General features: G+C 30.4%; 2 protein-coding genes across 3 annotated transcripts in view; both read right to left on the bottom strand.

Moving 5' to 3' along the window:
• LOC149886807 (uncharacterized) overlaps positions 1-2,540 on the bottom strand; it is a 48,126-nt gene extending 45,586 nt beyond the window's left edge. The window contains exons 1-4 of one of the 2 annotated variants that reach the window (XM_090091741.1): positions 2,419-2,540; positions 1,871-2,171; positions 1,036-1,132; positions 265-749 (exon numbers count right to left, since the gene is read on the bottom strand). In XM_090091741.1, the coding sequence (XP_089947867.1) occupies positions 364-749; positions 1,036-1,132; positions 1,871-2,171; positions 2,419-2,444 (810 nt within the window). In that variant the 5' untranslated portion in view covers positions 2,445-2,540 and the 3' untranslated portion in view covers positions 265-363. Of the gene's footprint in view, positions 1-264; positions 750-1,035; positions 1,133-1,870; positions 2,172-2,418 lie in introns of those variants that run through there. The other variant, XM_090091740.1, reaches the window with a different exon arrangement.
• Positions 2,541-15,416: 12,876 nt separating this feature from the next.
• LOC149886810 (uncharacterized) lies at positions 15,417-17,973 on the bottom strand. Its single transcript, XM_090090845.1, has 4 exons — positions 17,835-17,973; positions 17,129-17,429; positions 16,768-16,864; positions 15,417-16,470 (listed from the first exon to the last, which is right to left on the bottom strand). The coding sequence occupies exons 1-4, from the start codon at positions 17,858-17,860 to the stop codon at positions 16,082-16,084; spliced, it is 813 nt and encodes a 270-aa protein (XP_089946971.1). The 5' UTR covers positions 17,861-17,973; the 3' UTR covers positions 15,417-16,081.
• Between the last annotated feature and the right edge of the window lie 2,042 nt (positions 17,974-20,015).

Genomic DNA, 20,015 nt, shown 5'->3' on the forward strand with positions numbered 1-20,015 from the left:
CCTTCTCACGTTTCATATGAGATAGAACTAAATACATTTAAAACATATTCCATCAACACAGCCGATTAAATGATTTTAGATTAACTCAAATGCTGTAAATATTTATCACTTTAGAGAGGATGTTAAACTTTTATAGTGCTTTTTTTAGTCTTGACTCAACTTAAATATTTGTGTAATTACTTTAGTATAAAAACTTTATGAGGTTTTTCAATGCGCTCAGATAAGTATAATTAAAAAATGTAACATCTAGTTTACACAACAAAATTGGTTCAGTAATATTTAATAAATTCTTTGTTTGTTACAGGAAACTCAATCCTAAAATTATACATAAACTTCAACCAAAAAGTATCAACTAAAATGAGATTATACCCAAACTTCCAGTTCGGCAATATGAAGTTCAGGATTTCCTGGAGTTTTTGAGATAAATACATATCTGACAAATTCTGCGTTTTGAAAAGTTTGCTTCATATCACTGCTTAATATGCCAAGTAGTTGACACTTGTCTTCGTTGTCATACACTCCAGCTTTTAACGCATACCCAATCAGTCGCCCTTGACAACAACTATCTCGATTATAAACAATAACACTTTTTGCTCTATACACATAGCTTAAGTCCAATTTAAGCCAGTTTTTGACGTCAATAAGCGTGTGCATAAAGTTGTTATAATATCCGTCGATTGCATTGTGTGGGTCAAACGAGGTATATGTCGATTGAGTTACTTTTCCACTTCGTGCAGCATTACTTGTCTCTTAAAAAAATAAGTGCCTTACTGTCAAGAATAAAGCTAAGTACATTTACTTTGAATATGATATTTTCTACCGTTTCACTGTAACATCTAAGCTTTAGATTTTTCATGGCTAATTAACTAAATATACTTTTACGAGAGAAAAGTTGTATTATATAGCAACAAACACAACAACTTAAATTGAACATTATTTGTTTTAACTTCATATATTTAGACAGCTACTGTGAGTAGCCACTGTGGAAAGCCTCTGTGAGCTAATCTACAATTGCAATGAAATGAAAAATATTACCTAAGCAAACGTACGTATGGATATTGTTATCTCCGCAAACATCTCTGCAATATTCGATTCCAGAGCAAGGATTTATGCTTTGGCAGATTTGACCAATCTGAGAAACAACGTGTTAAAAGGTGATTTAATTGATCATGAATGAACTATGAATGCAAATAAGGTTTAATTTTTATACTGAATACTTGTTTGAATCAACACTGATTTGAATAATGCAGAATCTTAATCTGTCTTGACTTATTGTAAATGATCGAGTAGAACCTAAGGACAATTATTTAATAAATTTACTTTTAATGAGCGTTTATTTGACAAGAGTATTTATTTAATTGTTTCTGTGGATTAATTTGGTGCGTCAATCATAAACTATGTCTTCGTGGATGGTTCGTTTAATAGCTTAATAAACATTTTCAACGCAAATAACAATATCACTCGAAGTATATACAAAATTATACTTAATGCTAGTTTTTCTCGTCCTTTAAAAAACTCAATAATTTTTATTGTGCATATTGGTTAAAGGTTTTAACTTCAAACTTTGCGCCATGGTACAGGTTTTATCAATTATATTTATTTAAATTTTTGATTCTGGTCTCAACTCATTAATAAAAATTACAAAAAGTGTTTTGTCGAAAGAATGTCGAAGAATACCGAAAGAATGTCGATTCAATCGTTTCTAACTTTCATTAAGTAGATTTTTCCTGTTAAATAAGTCAAAGAGTGGGCTACGTAATGAAGCCTTTATGTTTTAGTTTTGAGGTCTTCTTAGCATGTGATGAAGATAGCAGATTTTTATGTGCTAAACCTAAAAGATTTTACTTTGTGACAAAATAAAGTATCTTACTCTTTGATTACTGGTAGTGTCGGTGCTATAAGTGTCCCACTCATTGTTAACCTCTCCCAATTCAACGGAAGATATTAACTCGCAAACGGTTCCATCTTTCTTGTAGTTAGTAAGAATACAAGAAGGATTGGTTATGCAATAAAGCAGGCAATCTTTTCGAGATAACATTGGTAATAACAAGTTTACATTTCCATTCATGTAATGACCAGGCATGATATTGAATTTAGCGTGCATATTACAAGGTAGACGAATAATAAAACCATTTATGGAAACTGTAAGCATGATGAACCAATATGAAATCCTACAAAAATATTGATAAATATTTTTTGTGGTTTACTATGTTAAAGCGGCTTGAGTGGTACAATGTGCTGAATTGAATAATTTTAATGCACAAGCAAAAATATCTTGAAGGTTTTCAGAACGAAATCTTAAATCTTCTAATTGAAATTCTTACAAATCTGCTGCAGCGATTATAGCTACAAAATGACGCCTAATATAATACAACTATCAAATATCTAATACAACAAAAAAAAAGGCATTTCAATCACCTAATCATACAAGGATTTTCTTCCATTTTTTCTTAACTTCAAGCAACAGAAGATGAACTTTAAACAACATTAAATTATGACTTTTAACAACATTTTATGTAAATATTTTATATAAAAAAAAATGTTTTAAAAATTTATGGAGCTACGATTTTCATATTCTTAATTATTCAAATTCATTTATGTTAACAAAATTATTCATTTATGTTAACGAGTTGTTTTGATAGTTTAAAAAAAGATTTTAAGTTTTAATTTTGTAGTTTTTTTAAACATAACAACTGATGGTAACCTATATATAGTTTTGTGGTAATTTAAACTTAGATGACTTTTATTTAACAAAAAAATGATGACTTTTATTTAACAAAAATATAGTTCCAATATTTTTAAAGAAATTTTTATCTCCAAATACTGTTGATCGAGCTGATCACAATACCTTTTCAATTTAGTGATTTCAGATTTGTGATACACCACTAAAATTCAGCAAAAATAATGTTTACCACACATTTGCCTATGTTACACAAATCAAATTTTATGCAGTTTTCCAATTAAACGAAGTTGTGGCAAGTTGGGCTGGATTTATGCTTTTTTGGACAATATCGACGCCATTTTGTCGATACCAATCGATTACACTTCTTGAGTAATAGTAAGATGCAAGATCAGGCTAGAAGACCGGAAGATCATCATGCTTTCGGATCATACCCAGCAGGCAAAAAGATGTCTAAAATGCATCTAATATGCATCTGAGAACTGGTCTAAAAGATGTCTTGAAATCACGTCGTGAATGAACGCTAAATAGACGTCTATCTTATAGACATCTTTTAGATGCATTTTATTCGATAAAAAAATTAATCAAGTAGACGTATATTGCACATCTTTTATGCATCTAAAAGATGCACTTTTATCAAATAAAATGCATCTAAAAGACATCTATAAGATAGACATCTGTTTAGCGTTCATTCACGAAGTGATTTCAGACATCTTTTAGACTAGTTTTCAGATGCATATTAGATGCAGTTTAGATATCTTTTGCCGACTGAGTTAAGATTAAAAAGTCTTTAAAAAATTACACAAGTAAAGAAACAATTAGGTTCAAGTTGTTGAAATTTATTTACCAAGATTATAAAACAAATGTTTAGAATAAGAAAACTATAATTCTTTTCTGAGTCCGCCAACTCGCTGTTCCTCGGCATCGGTATCTAAAATATAATATAATAGCATGTAAATAAATGCACTAATGCTTTAAAAGACATGTAGAATGATTAAAAAAATCTGTTTACATGAAGCATATATAAACTTTCACTCAACTTGTTGCCAAATTTCATAAAAACATCAAAGATATGAGATATAACACGTCTTTCTGGTACAAAGTAACCTTATTAAGCTGTTTTTTTCTATTTATTAACCTCTTCATCTTCAATTATCTGAAGAAGATGTAATATATAATAATAATAATAGTTAATTTGAAAATATAATTTTATTGATTTTAACAATTATGTATCACCAATTTACCTGTAAAGTCTTTTTTTTTCTGATTGCGAGCAGGAGCATTTTGCAAAAACATTTTTCTAGATCTTTTATTGATTCAACATTGTATTCACAAGAATCTGTCAAACCGAAAAAATTTTAAAATATTCAACATAATTTACTTTGGTATAGATAAAGAAAGGTGATGGAGACAAAAATACTAGTATGGCACAAAAATGAGCTAAAGAGTACATTTTTAATTCAAAGAGCTTGAATATATATATATATATATATATATATATATATATATATATATATATATATATATATATATATATATATATATATATATATATTGAGCAGCTGGTGTTCATGAAAAAAAACAGTAAATTACTCGATGAAATTTCAGTTTTAAAAAGGCTAAGCTACTTCTAATTTTTCTAATGCTGAAATTTGAACTCCTTCAGTGCAAAAATTGTAATTTTTTTACAAAACAAACATGGCCGTAGCAGATAATATTGCAGCCCCAGTTCAACAGTGCAGCATCTAAAAATCAAACGTTTTGAGAAAAAATGACTTTGAAGTTAAAAAACCCAAAAAATACGTTTAAACGTTTTTCAATACATCACACTGTTGAACTTGGTTTTTTTCCTCAAAAGCATGCTTCAAAAAAACTGTTATTGATGCGTTACACTGTTGAACTCGGGCAATTATTAAATTGCTTTATGAGAACCTTGTAAAATAATGCAGCCTATGTGTTCAGTTTTATTAATTTATTCGCTGAAAACAATTCTGTAATTTGTATTCAGCATTACTTAAACAAGTGTGCGCATTCGTGCTGTTTAGCCTTCATAAGTTTTCTCTGCAGAATTCATGGCTATCACAGAGATTTTTTTGCCGACAACTTTGACCAATATAAAAGGATGGAAAGTGAGATTTGATGCTGAAAAAGTTTCTCAATACAGAAGCTTTAGATCTACCTTTTATCTTATTGCTTTAATCAGCTAAAAGTTGATGTCTTCGTAGTGTCTTATAAGTAGTTTAAAGAGACGTTTGAATCCAAAATAAAAGCAACAGAGAAAGATTTTTTTTGCTTTTGAATTTCTTTTTTTTTTTCAATCTCTTTTCAAAAAAGAAGGTCTAAATTTGTTAGGAGATCGAAGAGACTTTGAGTCATGAACTTTATAAAGACTTACAAAGCTCATGACTCTATGTCATAAGCATGTAAAGAAATATGTTTTCTTTTTTTTCATTTTATTCTCTTTATTAGTAGTTTTTTTTTTTATTCAACTTTTTATTTAAACAATTTTGAGGTACGTATGCTAAACTAAGTCAAACAAAGATATCTATCTGTTAAGTCAGATTATGTTGGCTTTAGTTATAGTAACAGACTCAATTATCTGACTATATCAGAGTTGCTATTGACCAAAATATGCACAGGATTAATGGGAAAAGCATGCACATGAATCAAAAAATATCTTAGGTTGACTTTGTTCCACTAGAAGCCTATTTCTACCTTGGTGTATTTAGTTGACTGTACAACAAATGTTTTTGCAATTTTGGGTAGGAATCGCTAAAAAAAAAGAGAAACCACTTAGCCGAATTTGCGTCTGCCAGATACATGTCAGTGAGGAGTATTGTTCAACTCAACTGAAAACATACTATTTTTACAAAATCAAAAGGTTGGCGAAAAAATTTGCAAAAATGTAAAGTAACGACAATGATCTCATGACTATGAAACACAACAGAGCTGCACTTTCAAACCAGAAATAAACACCTATTACAACAATTAATTATGGGTTTTCCTCCATTTAAAAATGAGTTTTCCTAAATTTATTCTCTACTTCGAATAAGAGCAGATGAACTATAAATAACAGCAAATAAAGACTTGATTGGTGATCACTAAAAGTCCGCACAAAAATTAAAGGATCATAACTTATTTTTTTACATTTTTTAAAAGAAAAAAAACTATTTCATAGAGAATTGTTTATTTTGTTTAATGCAATATTCAATTCAACTTTATCACTCCAATTAAGCTTATAGTGCGTCCTACCGTTTTAACTTATAGTGCGTCCTACCGATGACATTCGGGTCGACTTTGGTCAAACATAAAATAAATAGAACGCTGAAAAGTTACGTAGAGTCATTTTGAAACGAGGCACGATTAAATATATTTTATAGAACGTTACGATTAGTTATTTTGAAACGATGCACAATTAAATTAAATTTTGTGCGGAATTTTAGTGATCACAAGTTATATGACAACTTATGGATTTTTTTTTTAAAAAAAATGATGATTAAATATTTTATGGAGCTGCAATATTCATAATCTTAGTTATTCTAACTCATTCGTTTATCTTAATAATATTATTTATTTATATAAGCAAGTGGTTTTGATAGATCAAAAATAAACTCTTTAGGATAATTTTAGTTTCCTTGATAGTTATGTTATCGCTAAAAAAAAAAAAAAAAAAAGAAACGCTCTGCGATTGGCATTCACAACAGATTTGAAGAAAAAGGAAAATGGTGGAAAAATTAAAATATATATTTTAACGAAACTTTATCATTTTAATTACAAATGAAAGTATCACCTGCGGTTTTCAAAAAAGAATCTTAAATCCTTAATTCTAAAAAAATAAAAATTAAAAACTCAAAAGGTATGCAGCTACAAAAAAAACTACAAAAAAAGCTACAAAAACTAAAAACTACTTTCCAGCTACAAAGATCTTTGTTTCTTTTCCTATCAACATTTTGTAGATAAAGTGTAATGTTTGTAGTCACCTAATACATTTATAATTGTTCGTTATTATCATCATTATTATCTTTATTTCTTAATCTGCAATATTTTTTTTTATCACTAATTTTGATTGTTGAACTTTAATTTTTTAGATGATATTTTTAAGGAAATCTTTTTACTTCCTGTTAATGACGTATCTTTTAAAAATTTAAAAACAAAATGTTTTAGCAACGACCAACTTTAAAGGAGAAAAATATTATTTCTACAACATCTTAAAAGCCACAGAAAATAAGGTATCATTATTTTAACAACTTTTATTGATGCGCTACACTGACGAACTTGGGCAACGATTTGACATGATTGAATCTTTATGCTTTTTTTTTCTAATTAACAAATGATTTTTAATTTTTCACTTAATTACTTTTTATGAGGTTTTTACACATTATCTCTGATGTCTACCACGATCTATGTGCCGACGTTTCCTACTAGGGTTTGTAATCCTGTGCTATATTTAAAATCCCAGGATTTCGGGGTTACATTTACCTATTCCCGGAATCCCAGGATTAATCTCGGGATTTTGAAATACCTGTTCTTAAAAGATTTTAACATATAGTTTTAGAAAAATTTTAGAGAAATTAATAACACATTTAAAGTATGTTTAGAAAAAACTGTTTATCAAATTACAAGGAAATTCTTTAGTTTTTTAATATTATAGATACTTAATTATTAAATTATAAAGAGTTAGCTGTTTTTGTAGATATAATATACACATGCAATTATTTTTGATTATTTTTAAAATACGTTTTAAGGAAGCAAAGCTTATCCAAATTTTCATCGCCCAGAAGATTTCTTATTTTTGTTGCAAAAAGTCAGACCGCAGAAAAAGCACGTTCTGATTTCACACTGGTAGGCTTAATAGTCATTAAAAAAATATACGCTCTTTGCAAAAAATCACCACTTATCCTCTATTTTCAAACAACATCATTTCCTTTTTAATTTTCATCGATAAAGTCTCACAACGAGTTGGCATGTTGGGCAAATGTGCTTTTTTTATAGCTTTATTAAGTTTGTCTGTTATTCTTTTGCTCTTTTTAAGAGACTCATAAGCTGTTAATGATGTAGCGGGATTTGTAGCGTCTAGTCTTTCAAGTAACTCAACTACTAATTTGCGATATTTTATTGAATTCGGAACTGTTACTAGCTCTATTTCAGATTCGGACTGAATGTTGTTTCTACCATTGTGTAGATACTGAAGGATCTCACTTACATTGGTACACCTTTGTTGCATTTGAAGAACGAGAGATGAATGCAACTTTTAACTTAAAACGTTGTTAGCATCTTTAAGTTTTTTTAACATAAAAGTTATGGCAACATCGGCTGTAAACAAATTAGCATCCCGACGGCATTTCCTCGATGCCAATTATGACTAGCATCGAGATCAACCAATTTATAGAATTTATTTATGCAAGCTTTTGTTCTGATAGCTCAATACACTTATCTGCAGATATTGATCCCGCTATACGAATTCAGCCTAAGCTCCAGAACTGACAATTTCGTCCATGTAAATTAATATTCATGTAGCAACAGTTATGCAGTGATGTCCATTCATCAAAAGATAAAGAAAATCTTTCTCCTACACCGAATTTAGGTTTCTTTTTGCTAGTTATTTCAGTAATTAAAAAACTCCTTATTTTTTTGCTGTAATCCACAACCATTACAATTTTAGAAAATTTACTGTTCAAATAACCAGCAATTTTATTTTTTATTAAAACTTGTACTATAAAATAGTTACAAACAGATAGTGTCTATTCGAGATAAAAGTTGTAAGAAACTTGAATAAATGCGACTAAGCACCAAAAATTTTTAAGAATGTAACTGCAATCCAATTTCAATTAATATAATAAAATTAATCCAATTATTCAAAAACATAATTGCAAGAATTTCGAATTTCTAAAGTTCGAATTTGATTGCAATCGAACGAAAAAAATAATTCAGGAATTTTCAATACGAAGATAGTCAAATCTTAAGCGAAGAAATTTTAATTTAAAAATGCTCAACCGAAAACGATTTTTAAAAAAAACCCGGGATTAAATGCTTTGTTCTGGGATTTCGGGATTGTTAAAAACCGCGGAATCCCTGGATTCCCAACCCTATTTCCAACCTGCTAGGAGTAGTTAACCCTCCAAGTTGATAATATGGAGCTCAACATACTTTTTTATATAATTATGTATCACTCAAACATGTCCTTAACAATCCTCACAAGGATTTTTGGTCGGGATATTTTTGTAAGAACAGCTTCTTAAAGCATTTTTTAAGTATGCTCTCAAAACATTTGACTTCCGAATGTTCTGCGATTATCCCATGAATCTTCGCTGAATTTTTCACTTGAGCGGCTAGGCTATCAATAACTTACGAATATTCAATTCGATTCAATTGTTTTAAGTTTGAAAGCTGTTGCTTGGAAGAACAGCATGTTAAAATAAATTTGTAACTTTTTTTAGATTCTTTTTTTAAATGAAACGAAAAAAGAAATTTGTATTGTCAAGAAAATTAGAAGCGTATTCTTTTACCTTTTTTAGATAAAGAATAAGCTTCGCTTTATAATATGAGGATTTTTATCCTGTAAAAATGATGAGCTTTAATATTCCTGGTTTTGCTGGTGCTTTTGTAAATAACTCATCAATTTTAAATTTTTTTACTGTATTTGTAATATCTTCCATAGAAATTCATGAAAAGTTATGGCATCAGTTATTATAAATTATTTCTGGAATTTTTTTTGTGTTGCTATTCTTTTAACAGTCCCACCAATAGCATCTACTGGTCCTTTCCCATGTGAAGCAGCAAAAAAGTTCCATAATAACTTTAAATCATGCTGTTCTTCCAACCAGGATATTGCTGATGCAATAAAACAATTTTTAAATTGATTACTTGGCCCGTCTGTCCAAACCTTCAGTATTTTAACACTTGATTCAATATGCTTAGATAACAAATTATGAACAAATACAAGAATAGATTCTTTTGAATGGCTTAAATCATCTGAAACTATGACAGCTGATGAGCATAAATTTTGGTACCAAAATGCAGCAGTAAAAACAGTAACTTGCTTCTTGTGCCAATGTGCTGACTGCACTTCATCTTGCCACAAAGTTAAAAAAATTTCAGCAAAATCCAATTGAAGAACGGCTGTGTCTGGATTACTTTGAAGTTGGATCTTATGATCAAGATATGTAATTGATTGTTTCTGTTTAATAAAATAATGCCAAAGAAATGAAGGTAAAGATTTTGAAAAGGTGCTGTAAAGATCATCAATTCTTCCCTTTTTTTCAATTTTTTTAATATATTCCTTTCCATTACCTTCTGCAACTTTTTCCCATTGGTACCATGTAATGCATTTATTCTTGTCAATTTCATTCAAAACAAATACATTATGAAGCTTTGCAGCATCTTTACATGTTGTACACATATTATTATAACAAATGTCTTTTTCACTATCACATACAATGCTAAGAGGAAACTTATGTGAATACAATGAAAAATTTGAATCAAACTTGTGCGAGGCTTCAAGGATAAGAATTATATTTTGATGCTGTTGACAACAACAAACGTTTCTTGACATTGAACTAGACAAAAGCACATGTGGTGGGCGTTAACTAGCAAACTTTGATTTTCCGACTGATTCTCCAGGATAATCACTTTTAAAAACAGCATAAGCTTCAACAGCATTCAACATACAAATGACGCTTTTGCACAGTTTCTTTCTTGTTCTTTAATCTCACCACAATGTTGTCTCTTTTACCGGGTGCTTGACGGGATATATTATCACGCTGGTAAAAATCAAGAACCAATTTTACAGTTAAAGCATCTAATGCATTTTTACTAAGTATTTTTTCTGGGCTTGGGATTTCATTCATTTTTGTTAAAAGTTTTTGTACAACTTTAGCCCTATTTCTGGGTGTTTTTGGTAGTGCTGACTCGGCTCTATTAATAGCTTTTCTAAGAGTGCTTGCAGATTTGTAAGGGGGTGATGTAACAGCTACGCGATTCTGCTATTTTTTGTCTGCTCTTTCTCTTTCGCTGCCTTTCTTTTTCTCGTTCAGCCTCCAAATTAGCGAGTCTTCTTTCTTTTCTTTTTTTTGATTCTTTTTCTTTAACTACTTTTAGGCCAAATTTTTCTTACTGCTTTTCACGATATTTCTTTTGACGCTTAGCATGAGTAAGAGGCATGTTAAACCTTGAAAGATTAAAAAAACAAGGCAACACATTAGTTATAGAGATGCACGTATTACATCTAAGGCTCAATGGAGTTACAGTTATCCCACAGAGAGGCTCTATGTATTTCAAAAGAGAGCCTCAAGGATAGCTGAGTATTCATCCTCCAAATATTGCCTATACAAAACATACCTATAATTTGTAGTTTTTGTAGAAAATGTAAAAGAAAGTTGGCCGCTCAATAATCTGGGTCCTTAAAGTTGATGAAAACTCAATTGTGGTTTCAGTTTAGCAGTTTTAAATTTTGTTTTAAATGTTGTTAAAAAATTGTCATGCCGTGACATCACGACGTGACATAAAAAGATTCTAAAAATAACTTGAGCTAATTATTTTTTTTAACACAGTATTTTTTTAGATGTACTAGATTGAGTTCTCATTGCGCTGGATTTTTGAAACAAACGATTGGTACTCTAATTGTCACAGCGTGACAATAGTGGTAATAGCATTTGATTAAAACAAATGGTATTCTGAATTCGTCTGGCAATAATTATGTTTTTATCATAAGTAGGAATGATTAGTGCAGCTAAGAACCTAATTGCAATGAGCAAGACAGTTTTTTAAATTTTTTATAGATTCAATTGAATTTTAACGATTAAAAATGAATTAAATTATTGCAAAAACGCCTACTTTTACCTTCTGTTTCAGGCCATATTATTTTTTATAATAGCGGCATACTATAGTATGCTATATATTTTCTGAAAGAGGAGAAGTAGAGCGTTCTACTGATATATAGTATTATCTATATTGGGTTGGTTTGATTTTATCATTTTTTGTGAGACGGTCGTGGAATTGCTCATTAACAGTTTGGCATACATTATCAATTGCTATACTAGGCATACATTAACAGTTGCGCACCATGTCTTTGTCTATTCTGATTCGAAACAACTAGACGAGGGTTCACTAATAATTTGATAAATACTTGTGGTGTTACTGCCTTTGAAATACCAACTGAGCTAAATCTAATCTAAAATTATTACCTTTAGTGTATTCATCATTGACACACTTAAACAACTTACTATCAATAAACAAACTAAATAAATTGAGAATCTTGTTTATTCTAAATAAGATGAATCTAAATCTCACCTGCTCTCCAATCCTAGTCTTAACGCTACTTTCACTCTAACTCACCATTAAAATCTCATTTTAAAGGTGAAAAAAAAAAAGATGAAAGGATTGGGTGTTTTAAAACTTTTGGTCACCTGCAGGCACCTTTAGGCATTTTTTCTTTAGGTAAATGTCTCTAACTTTATTATATTTAATTTTTGTTCTTTTACAAACTTTTCCTGGTGTAAAAATGCAAGAAAAATGTGTTCAAGTGTTTTGATCGATAGTTTAGTTAGGTGTCTTCATCTTTATAATAAACCACATATAAATAAGTATATAACATACTTCATTAGTTTAATCTTAACAGAAAACTTGTTAGCGTTTTTAAACTGGTTTTAGTTAAGGAGACAGACTCAATAATCTGACTGCGTCAGAATGGTTATTGGCCAAAGCATACCCAATTTATGGGAAAAGCGTGCATAGGGGTCAAAAAATATTATCTTAGCGTAGCTTTATTCCACTAGAAGCCTGTTTTCTAATTCAGTGTATTTAGTCAACTATGCAAAAAATGGTTTAACAATTTTGAAGAGGAGTTGCTTAAAAAAAATACGTTTTCTCCGATACAAAGAGAAGTTTTGAAGCCGGGTTTGCAATTACTTAGATGTATATTACCGAGGAGTATAAATCAACTCAAAACTGCTGCGGTTATCACGGATCAAGGTAATGCCGACCTAGCTGACCGAAGAATGCCACTTGGATGGGGTGATAGCGAACACGTCAAGGTATTCTATGATGCAAATTTTGAAATCTTTTTATTTTCTCCGCGGAAAGTAATTTTATTTGAATATCCAAATTGAGTGAAATTTTGACTTCACAGTGCGCCAATAAAAACACCTGTAGAATGAGAACCACTTTATATAACTTTATAAAAATTGGTACAAAAGTAGCCTGTCGCCATGCCAAACTCTGGATAAAGTTTCAGTCGGTTAAAGATTTATGGCAGTTTTGTTTTAAACTTTGTTAGTTTTTTGCTACATATACCTCAAAACGTTACCGATTACTTTGATATTCGGTCACTTTTTTCAAAATAATCGTTATATAAGTGTTCTACTATGTAATACCAACAATTTTTATTATAATTGTTTAATTGCTACATGAACCGTTTTCATTTTATAGACCAAAATATTGATTTGCTATTTAGCCTGAAAATTTCAGCATTACCTAAGGTATAAACTACTTCCAAAATGCATAAAAAATGCTAAAAAATGATTGAAAAGCTTTTCTAAAGAGACCTACATGGAAAATAAAAAATATTTATTTCTATTAAAACAGAAAAACTGTGAGAAAACAAAATATATGTTATATTGAGTAAGATAATTGACTTTAGATAAGTTAACTAAGATAACTGACCACTAAAAAGATCGGAGGGCCAGTCTGAGGAAAATCAATTTTAACAGAAAAGGTTTGTTTTGATACAAAATTTGTAAATATTTTATAAAAATAATTCCAGAGGCACAAAAAGAGAAAATCTCTTTTAAAAGTTTTCTAAAAAAGTAATAATTTTTGAAAAGAGAAATGTTATGGAGGGCAGAAAAGTCCTTTGAAGAGCGGTAAAGATCGTCTCTTCAAATAAGTATCTTCTAAATTGTCATTAAGTGTGACAAGTATCATTTAATTAAGTAATTATAAGTATGTTCAAAATTTTAATCTTTAACAAGTATCATTAATTTAAATAGTTATAAGTATGTTGTAAATTGTAAGTATGTTGAGTGGATTGTTATCCAATATAAATTTAGGTTACGTTTTCTAAAAGGCAGAATTACTTTGCGCAGGAAACATGAGGGAAAGAAGTTGCACTTCCCCCTTTGTTTGATTTCAAGTCAATACAAGTGAGACTTGAAAAAAGAGGCAGGATGAGCCATTGCTTAATCTGCCAAATTAGTTGTTCAATTAGTTAATGCAAGGAAAACATCCTCTTGAAGACCAAACCACCATTGAGAAAGAACCAAGTGTGCGTTGCAGATAATGCCTTGGCCCTGTAGGAAAAAGTTTGTCACACAACTGCTCTCAAATAAAGTACAGGGAAAACCTCCAATCTTTATTAGCAAAAGATAGCAAAGCAGCCAAAGAAATTGCATCTTGAGTTATTTCCAATAGAGAACCATCCCTGGAAGGAATTATTCGACTTACAAACGCATCCGGCATCCATATACATGTTTTGGTTTCATATTAAGATAGTGCCTTGTCACCATCAAGCGCTTCAAAATTGACCCCTCCAGCTCTTGTAAATGTACAAAAAAATACGAGCCTGTCAAACAACGGATTAAAAGAACTGGTCAAAAGTATAAACCAAACATCCATCAGCATAATGGTAGCCAAAATTTTACATGAATTTCCTAAGAACAGGTCAACACTTGTAATTTCTTCACCTGCAGTGACTAAAAAATCACAGACGGAAAAGGAGATTCTGGTACAGTTCGGGTTGTTGCTCACTGCAATGATTTGTCAAGTCTAGTGAATTATGTTATTCAATCTTGCAAAGTTTCTGGTGGCTATTTATTTAGCTCGGAATTGATGATGGCAAAGGTTTTCTCAATTTTTGTCTAAGCATTCTCGATAATGCGCTAAGGGATGAAACCAGCTTACCGCCAAAAAAATAGCCTTTTACTCAAAAGACTGGCAAAAACACTGTCAAGAGAAAAACTCTTGTTGCGGTATCAGAAGATTCGCCAAAAACTCACTCCAATATTGAACAAATCTGGTCACTAATTAATGCAAATGGACTTAAACTAACTTTGACTTGTGAAAGTTGCAAATATAATTTATGATCTTCAAACCCATTCAAGTATGCACCTTTGCATATGAGGTGACGTCAAATCAAAGTGTTTTGCCAAATCTGGAAACTTACAAACAGTGGGCTCAATCAAATTCAGACTCGAGTCTTTTCAGTAGTCAGCCGGAGTTTTTGCAAATGCAAAGTTGTTCGGCAATGTCATTTGAAGGCCAATCATCAGTGGGCCTGACAATATTCTGATTTTGGAAATCATCCCACCAATCGAATTGTATCCTCCTCTTAGGAGTTATCAATCATCTTTTCAAGATTCTTAAAACTACTCGGAAGAATAGAATAATAAAAATAATAAGAATAAAAGCTGTTAATAATAGGAGCTATTAAGTAGCTAGCTGCCCTCCACATTCAGAATACTACAAGTAAATCAGATTGTCAAATCTACTTTTAACGGCATTTTGTCGACCATGAAGTGATGATGAAGTGAAGCTCTTGTATTATTTATAACTAAACACTAAACACAACAATAAATGATCATTTTAATCACCTAATCATGCATGGGTTTTCCTCCATTTAATCTGAACTTCAAAAAACAACAGATAGACTTTAGAAAACAACAAAGTTTTTTATTTGAGGATCTTATTGATCAGAGAGTAAACTTTAATTAGACAATGTAAAAGAAGTTAAATTATTAACGAAGTTGCGGAATAATTTTAATTATTTAAACTGATTCATTTATCTCAATAAAATAATTCATTTAGGCCTTGTGATGTGGGGTTATTTCTTATCATCTAGTGTTGGTCCTATTCACAAACATCGGCCATCGGGCATTTGATATTTATTTTGACCTTATATATAAGGTTAACATGCCGCTGTTTATGACAATTCAACAGGATAACTGTCCTAAGCATACGCTTACAAAATCAAAGAGACGTTGATATAAGACAATCGGATCGGCCATCCATCGGTCGATCGATCATCCATCGATCGGTCTCCAGATTTAAATCCAATAAAAACATTATGCAAAATTTGTAAAAGTTGAGGGAGCTAAACAAACGCCAAAATGAACATAAAACATCTATGTTATTTCAGTATCAAAATGCCAAACGATCAAAAATATTGAGTTAGTCTTATGTTCAATAATGCACTATTTAACTTCAGATTAACTCAATGTTATGTAGTTGTTTTAGCGCAAGATATTTTCTTTTTAATTTTTCTGTTCAGATTAGAGGATTAACAACTGTAAATTAATCGTTTTTCGAAAAGCTCTCGGCTTGTGGTGTAAAACACGATAAGCTCTCGGCTTGTGATGTAAAACACGATAAGCTCTCGGCTTGTGATGTAAAACTTCATTAAAAATGAGATTATACCTGAACTTCTAGCTCGGCAATATGAAGTTGCGGATTTCCTGGAGTTTTTGAGATAAATACATATTTGACGAGCTCTGCGTATTGAAAAGTTTGCACCGTTTTATTGGTTAATATGCCAAGTAGTTGACACTTGTCTTCGTCATCATATACTCCAGCTTTTAACGCATATCCATTCAGTCGCTCCTGACAGCAACCAACTCGGTTATAAACAATAACACTTTTTGCTCTATACACATAGTTTAAGTCCAATTTAAGCCAGTTTTTGTCGCCATAGTTTGTGTGCATAAAGTTGTTATAATTTCCATCAATTGCATTTTGGCCCACAAAAGTATTAAGAATTGACGATAAAGTGACTTTTCCACTTCTTGCAGCATTCCTTGTCTCTTAAAAATGGAAGTAACATAAAGAACTATAAAGAGTACATTTATTTAAGATATCTTCCAGAATTTTTTATAGCATCTAATTTTACAAGTGATCTTGTTAAACATTTTTAACTCATTCTAACATTTTATTCTGCATTTTTACATTTCATTCTGCATTTTAAATAAAATTAAAGCAGATTTTTATTGGCCAATTAATCAAATATACTTTTTCGCAATAAAAAAGTGAACTGCATTATACAGCGAAAAATAAAACAACTTTAATTTAACAATATATTTAAATCAAATGAAATCTATTACCTAAGCAAACGTACGTATGGTTATTGTCATCTCCGCAAACATCTCTGCAGTATTCTGTATTATTGCAAGGGTTTACATTTTCGCAGATTTGACCAACCTTAATATGATAACATACTAATAGTATAATAAAGTGTAAAAAAAGTTCTAGATATTTAACATGTCATGGGCCTTTTAGAGATTAAAATCTACCAAAATAAACACATTTACCCTATGAATTTTATATATATATATATATATATATATATATATATATATATATATATATATATATATATATATATATATATATATATATAATTTATGACAAAAGAAGAATTTATTTCTTTTTTATATATGTTTTGTGAAAAAAGAAAAATCTTACTCTTTGATCACTCGTGGTATCAGTGCTATACGTGTCCCATTCATTATTTACCTTTCTTAATCCAACGGAAGATATTAACTCGCAAACGGTTCCATCTTTCTTGTAGTTGGTAAGAATGCACGAAGGGTTGGTAATGCAGGAAACGATGCAATCTTTTCGAGCTAACATTGATAATGACATGTTTACATTTCCATTAATGTAATAAGCCGACATGATATTGAATTTGGCGTACATATTGCATGGTAGACGAATGATAAAGCCATTTATGGTAACAGTAAGTATGAAAAACCAATGTAACTTCCTATATTAACATTGATTAAAAAGATAAATGTAGTTAATTTTTTTAATGTTCATAAACAGTAAAAAATATTTGTAACATAATTACATAAATATATAATTGACCCATAACTGTTTGGTAATTTTTTACGTGCAGAGCAAAGAAAATAAAAAAAAGAAGACTAAAACCAAACATTTGAACAAAAATTTTTCATTTTAATTCACAAATGAAAATCTTATTTATGGCTTTCAAAACGAAGTTTTAGTCTAATCTAAAAGTTATGAATCTGCTGCAGTTGTTTTCTATTACAAATTTCATCAAATCTACTTTTAACGGTATTTTGTCGACTATGAAGTGATGATGAAGTGAAATACTTGTATTATTTATAACTAAACACCAAACACAACAATAAATGATCATTTTAATCACCTAATCATGCATGGGTTTTCCTCCATTTAATCTGAACTTCAAATAACAACAAATAGACTTTAGAAAACAACAAAAAAAAATTTATTTGAGGATCTTATTGACCAGAGTGTAACTTTTAATTAGAAGATGAAAAAGACGTTAAATTATTTACGAAGCTGCGGAATAATTTTAATTATTCAAACTGATTCATTTATCTTAATAAAATTATTCATTTAAGCAAACAATCGGCATTTAACCCTAACAATTTTGCTACATCTTTTGTTACATCTTCGTGGGGAGAAAAGAAAACTGAATTTTGATTATTTTGATTTTTACACATGTTAAAATGTTTCTTTAAGACAGATTTTCACGTTTGTGGAAGGCAAAAAGAAAAACACTAGTTTAGTAACCCAGTGAGAAAAGTAGTAAAGGTCCGTTAGCGGCGCGCTGACGCAGGTTAAATATAGATGAGCCAATGGCGGGCTTTGCATGGTGCAACAACGTCGCCATGCGCCGTGCAAGGCCCGCTATTGGCCCATCTATATTTAACCTACGTCGGCGCGCCGCAAACGGACCTTTACTACCTTTCTCACTGGGAAGTATCTACCTGCTAGAAACGATATGGTGAAAGACCTTAGGCAAGTTTTCCGTAAAAACAGTTTTTAAAAACACTTCCTATCCAACCTGAGCTTCCAATCCAACATAACGAGCTGATTCTTTTTCGATAACTTTTTTACATATACCTACCATTTGTCATAGAATCAATAAAATTAAGGTTGATCCATGTTAATCTAAGACTCTGTAAAACGGTCACAATAAATTTTTTATTTCTTTAGTTATTGGTTGATTAGGCTTAGCTTTTATTAGTTAATTGATTCCTTTTTTTTTTTTAAACAAAGTTTCTTTTAAACTGACGAACAACAAAAAGTTATCTTAACTTTAAAAAACTGGTGTTGATTAACATTTCTTAATTTCTAGTAGTTGGTATTTTCGTTTGTATTACAAGATATTTTTGGTTCTGTATTTTATCCGCAGTTCAATATTCGCAATTTGTTCATTTTTAAATACTAAGCGTTTTAATATTTAGAATTGTAAAAGAACTAATGATCTGTTAATTCAATTTCTGGCTTAATGTAATAATGGTATAATAATACCATTTAAAATCTCTGTTCGCTGAATTGCTGAAAACATTAAACGACTGCTGTAAGTATCAGAGCAAATGTTTCTACTAAGATAACGACGACAGGTAAATGGTAGCGGCGACATATAAGCATATAATTGTTTACTTTTACGGATTTAAAATTGGTGATTAAATAAGACTCAGTGAAGAGCTGGTAAAGTACGATTTGAGGAATTAAAAATGCATTTAACTTTTTTGTCTCAGACAACAGCAAGGTTTCTTTGATACTACTTACATAAATACAGGTCACCTTCGAGAAACCTGTACAAAGATATCAACGTTTAAAGGTTGCTCTCTACACATATTGATCTACAGTCGACGAGTGCGGGAAGGGTACATCATCCATTCCGTTCTAATATTTTTACAGATAAACCTATTTGACCTGAAAACATGCTGATCAGATTGTTAAAACTAAATTGGGAGGATGTATGGTGTAAGATCATAAGACTCAGTAGATTCAACTATAGTAGTGTAGGCTAAATGTTGCTTCTACATCTCTTGACAATATTGATATTTTAAAGAATACAAATAGAGTCAAGAATAGCCGATTCTTTACACCTTTATAAAATTACTTTTTTGAAAAGACGCTAAGATCTATAAATATGTCTATTTTTTCATCTTTTTTAAGAGAATTGAATACTGTGAACAAGTGGAACTAACTTCTACATGCTGTGGTGGTCAAGGAATTAGCACACTTAAGTAATTGATTTAATGATATTTTTATAAAATTTTTACCGTTGTTGCATAACTCTTCTGTGTGTGAATTTTCCGTTGTGAATTTAAATACTACATAGAAATCCCTTTACAAACAAAAAGTAGTTGCGGTTGTCAACTTTTTACATTTTGATTTGAGCTCATACTTTATTTAGGCCACCACATCATTTTCAAAAAACTTTAAATCTATTTTCTCATTGTAATTCAATTATTTGGTTAGGAAGTTTTTCTATAACGGTGTACTACAGAGATGTTTGTGAAGATAACAATATCCATACATACGTTTGCTTCGGTAATATTTTTCATTC

The sequence above is a fragment of the Hydra viridissima genome, unplaced genomic scaffold (assembly GCF_058129835.1).
Source record: "Hydra viridissima isolate aposymbiotic clone 2 unplaced genomic scaffold, HvirCarnegie_v1 scaffold_6, whole genome shotgun sequence".
NCBI classification, from domain to species: Eukaryota; Metazoa; Cnidaria; class Hydrozoa; order Anthoathecata; family Hydridae; genus Hydra; species Hydra viridissima.

Excerpts from the sequence above, each read along its gene's own strand:
- LOC149886810 (XM_090090845.1), bottom strand. The coding sequence starts at position 17,860 with ATGGAGGAAAACCCATGCATGATTAG. Across the intron at positions 17,430-17,834 it reads GAAAACCCATGCATGATTAG|GAAGTTACATTGGTTTTTCA; the intron begins GTGATTAAAATG and ends ATGTTAATATAG. Across the intron at positions 16,471-16,767 it reads CCATACGTACGTTTGCTTAG|AGACAAGGAATGCTGCAAGA; the intron begins GTAATAGATTTC and ends TCCATTTTTAAG.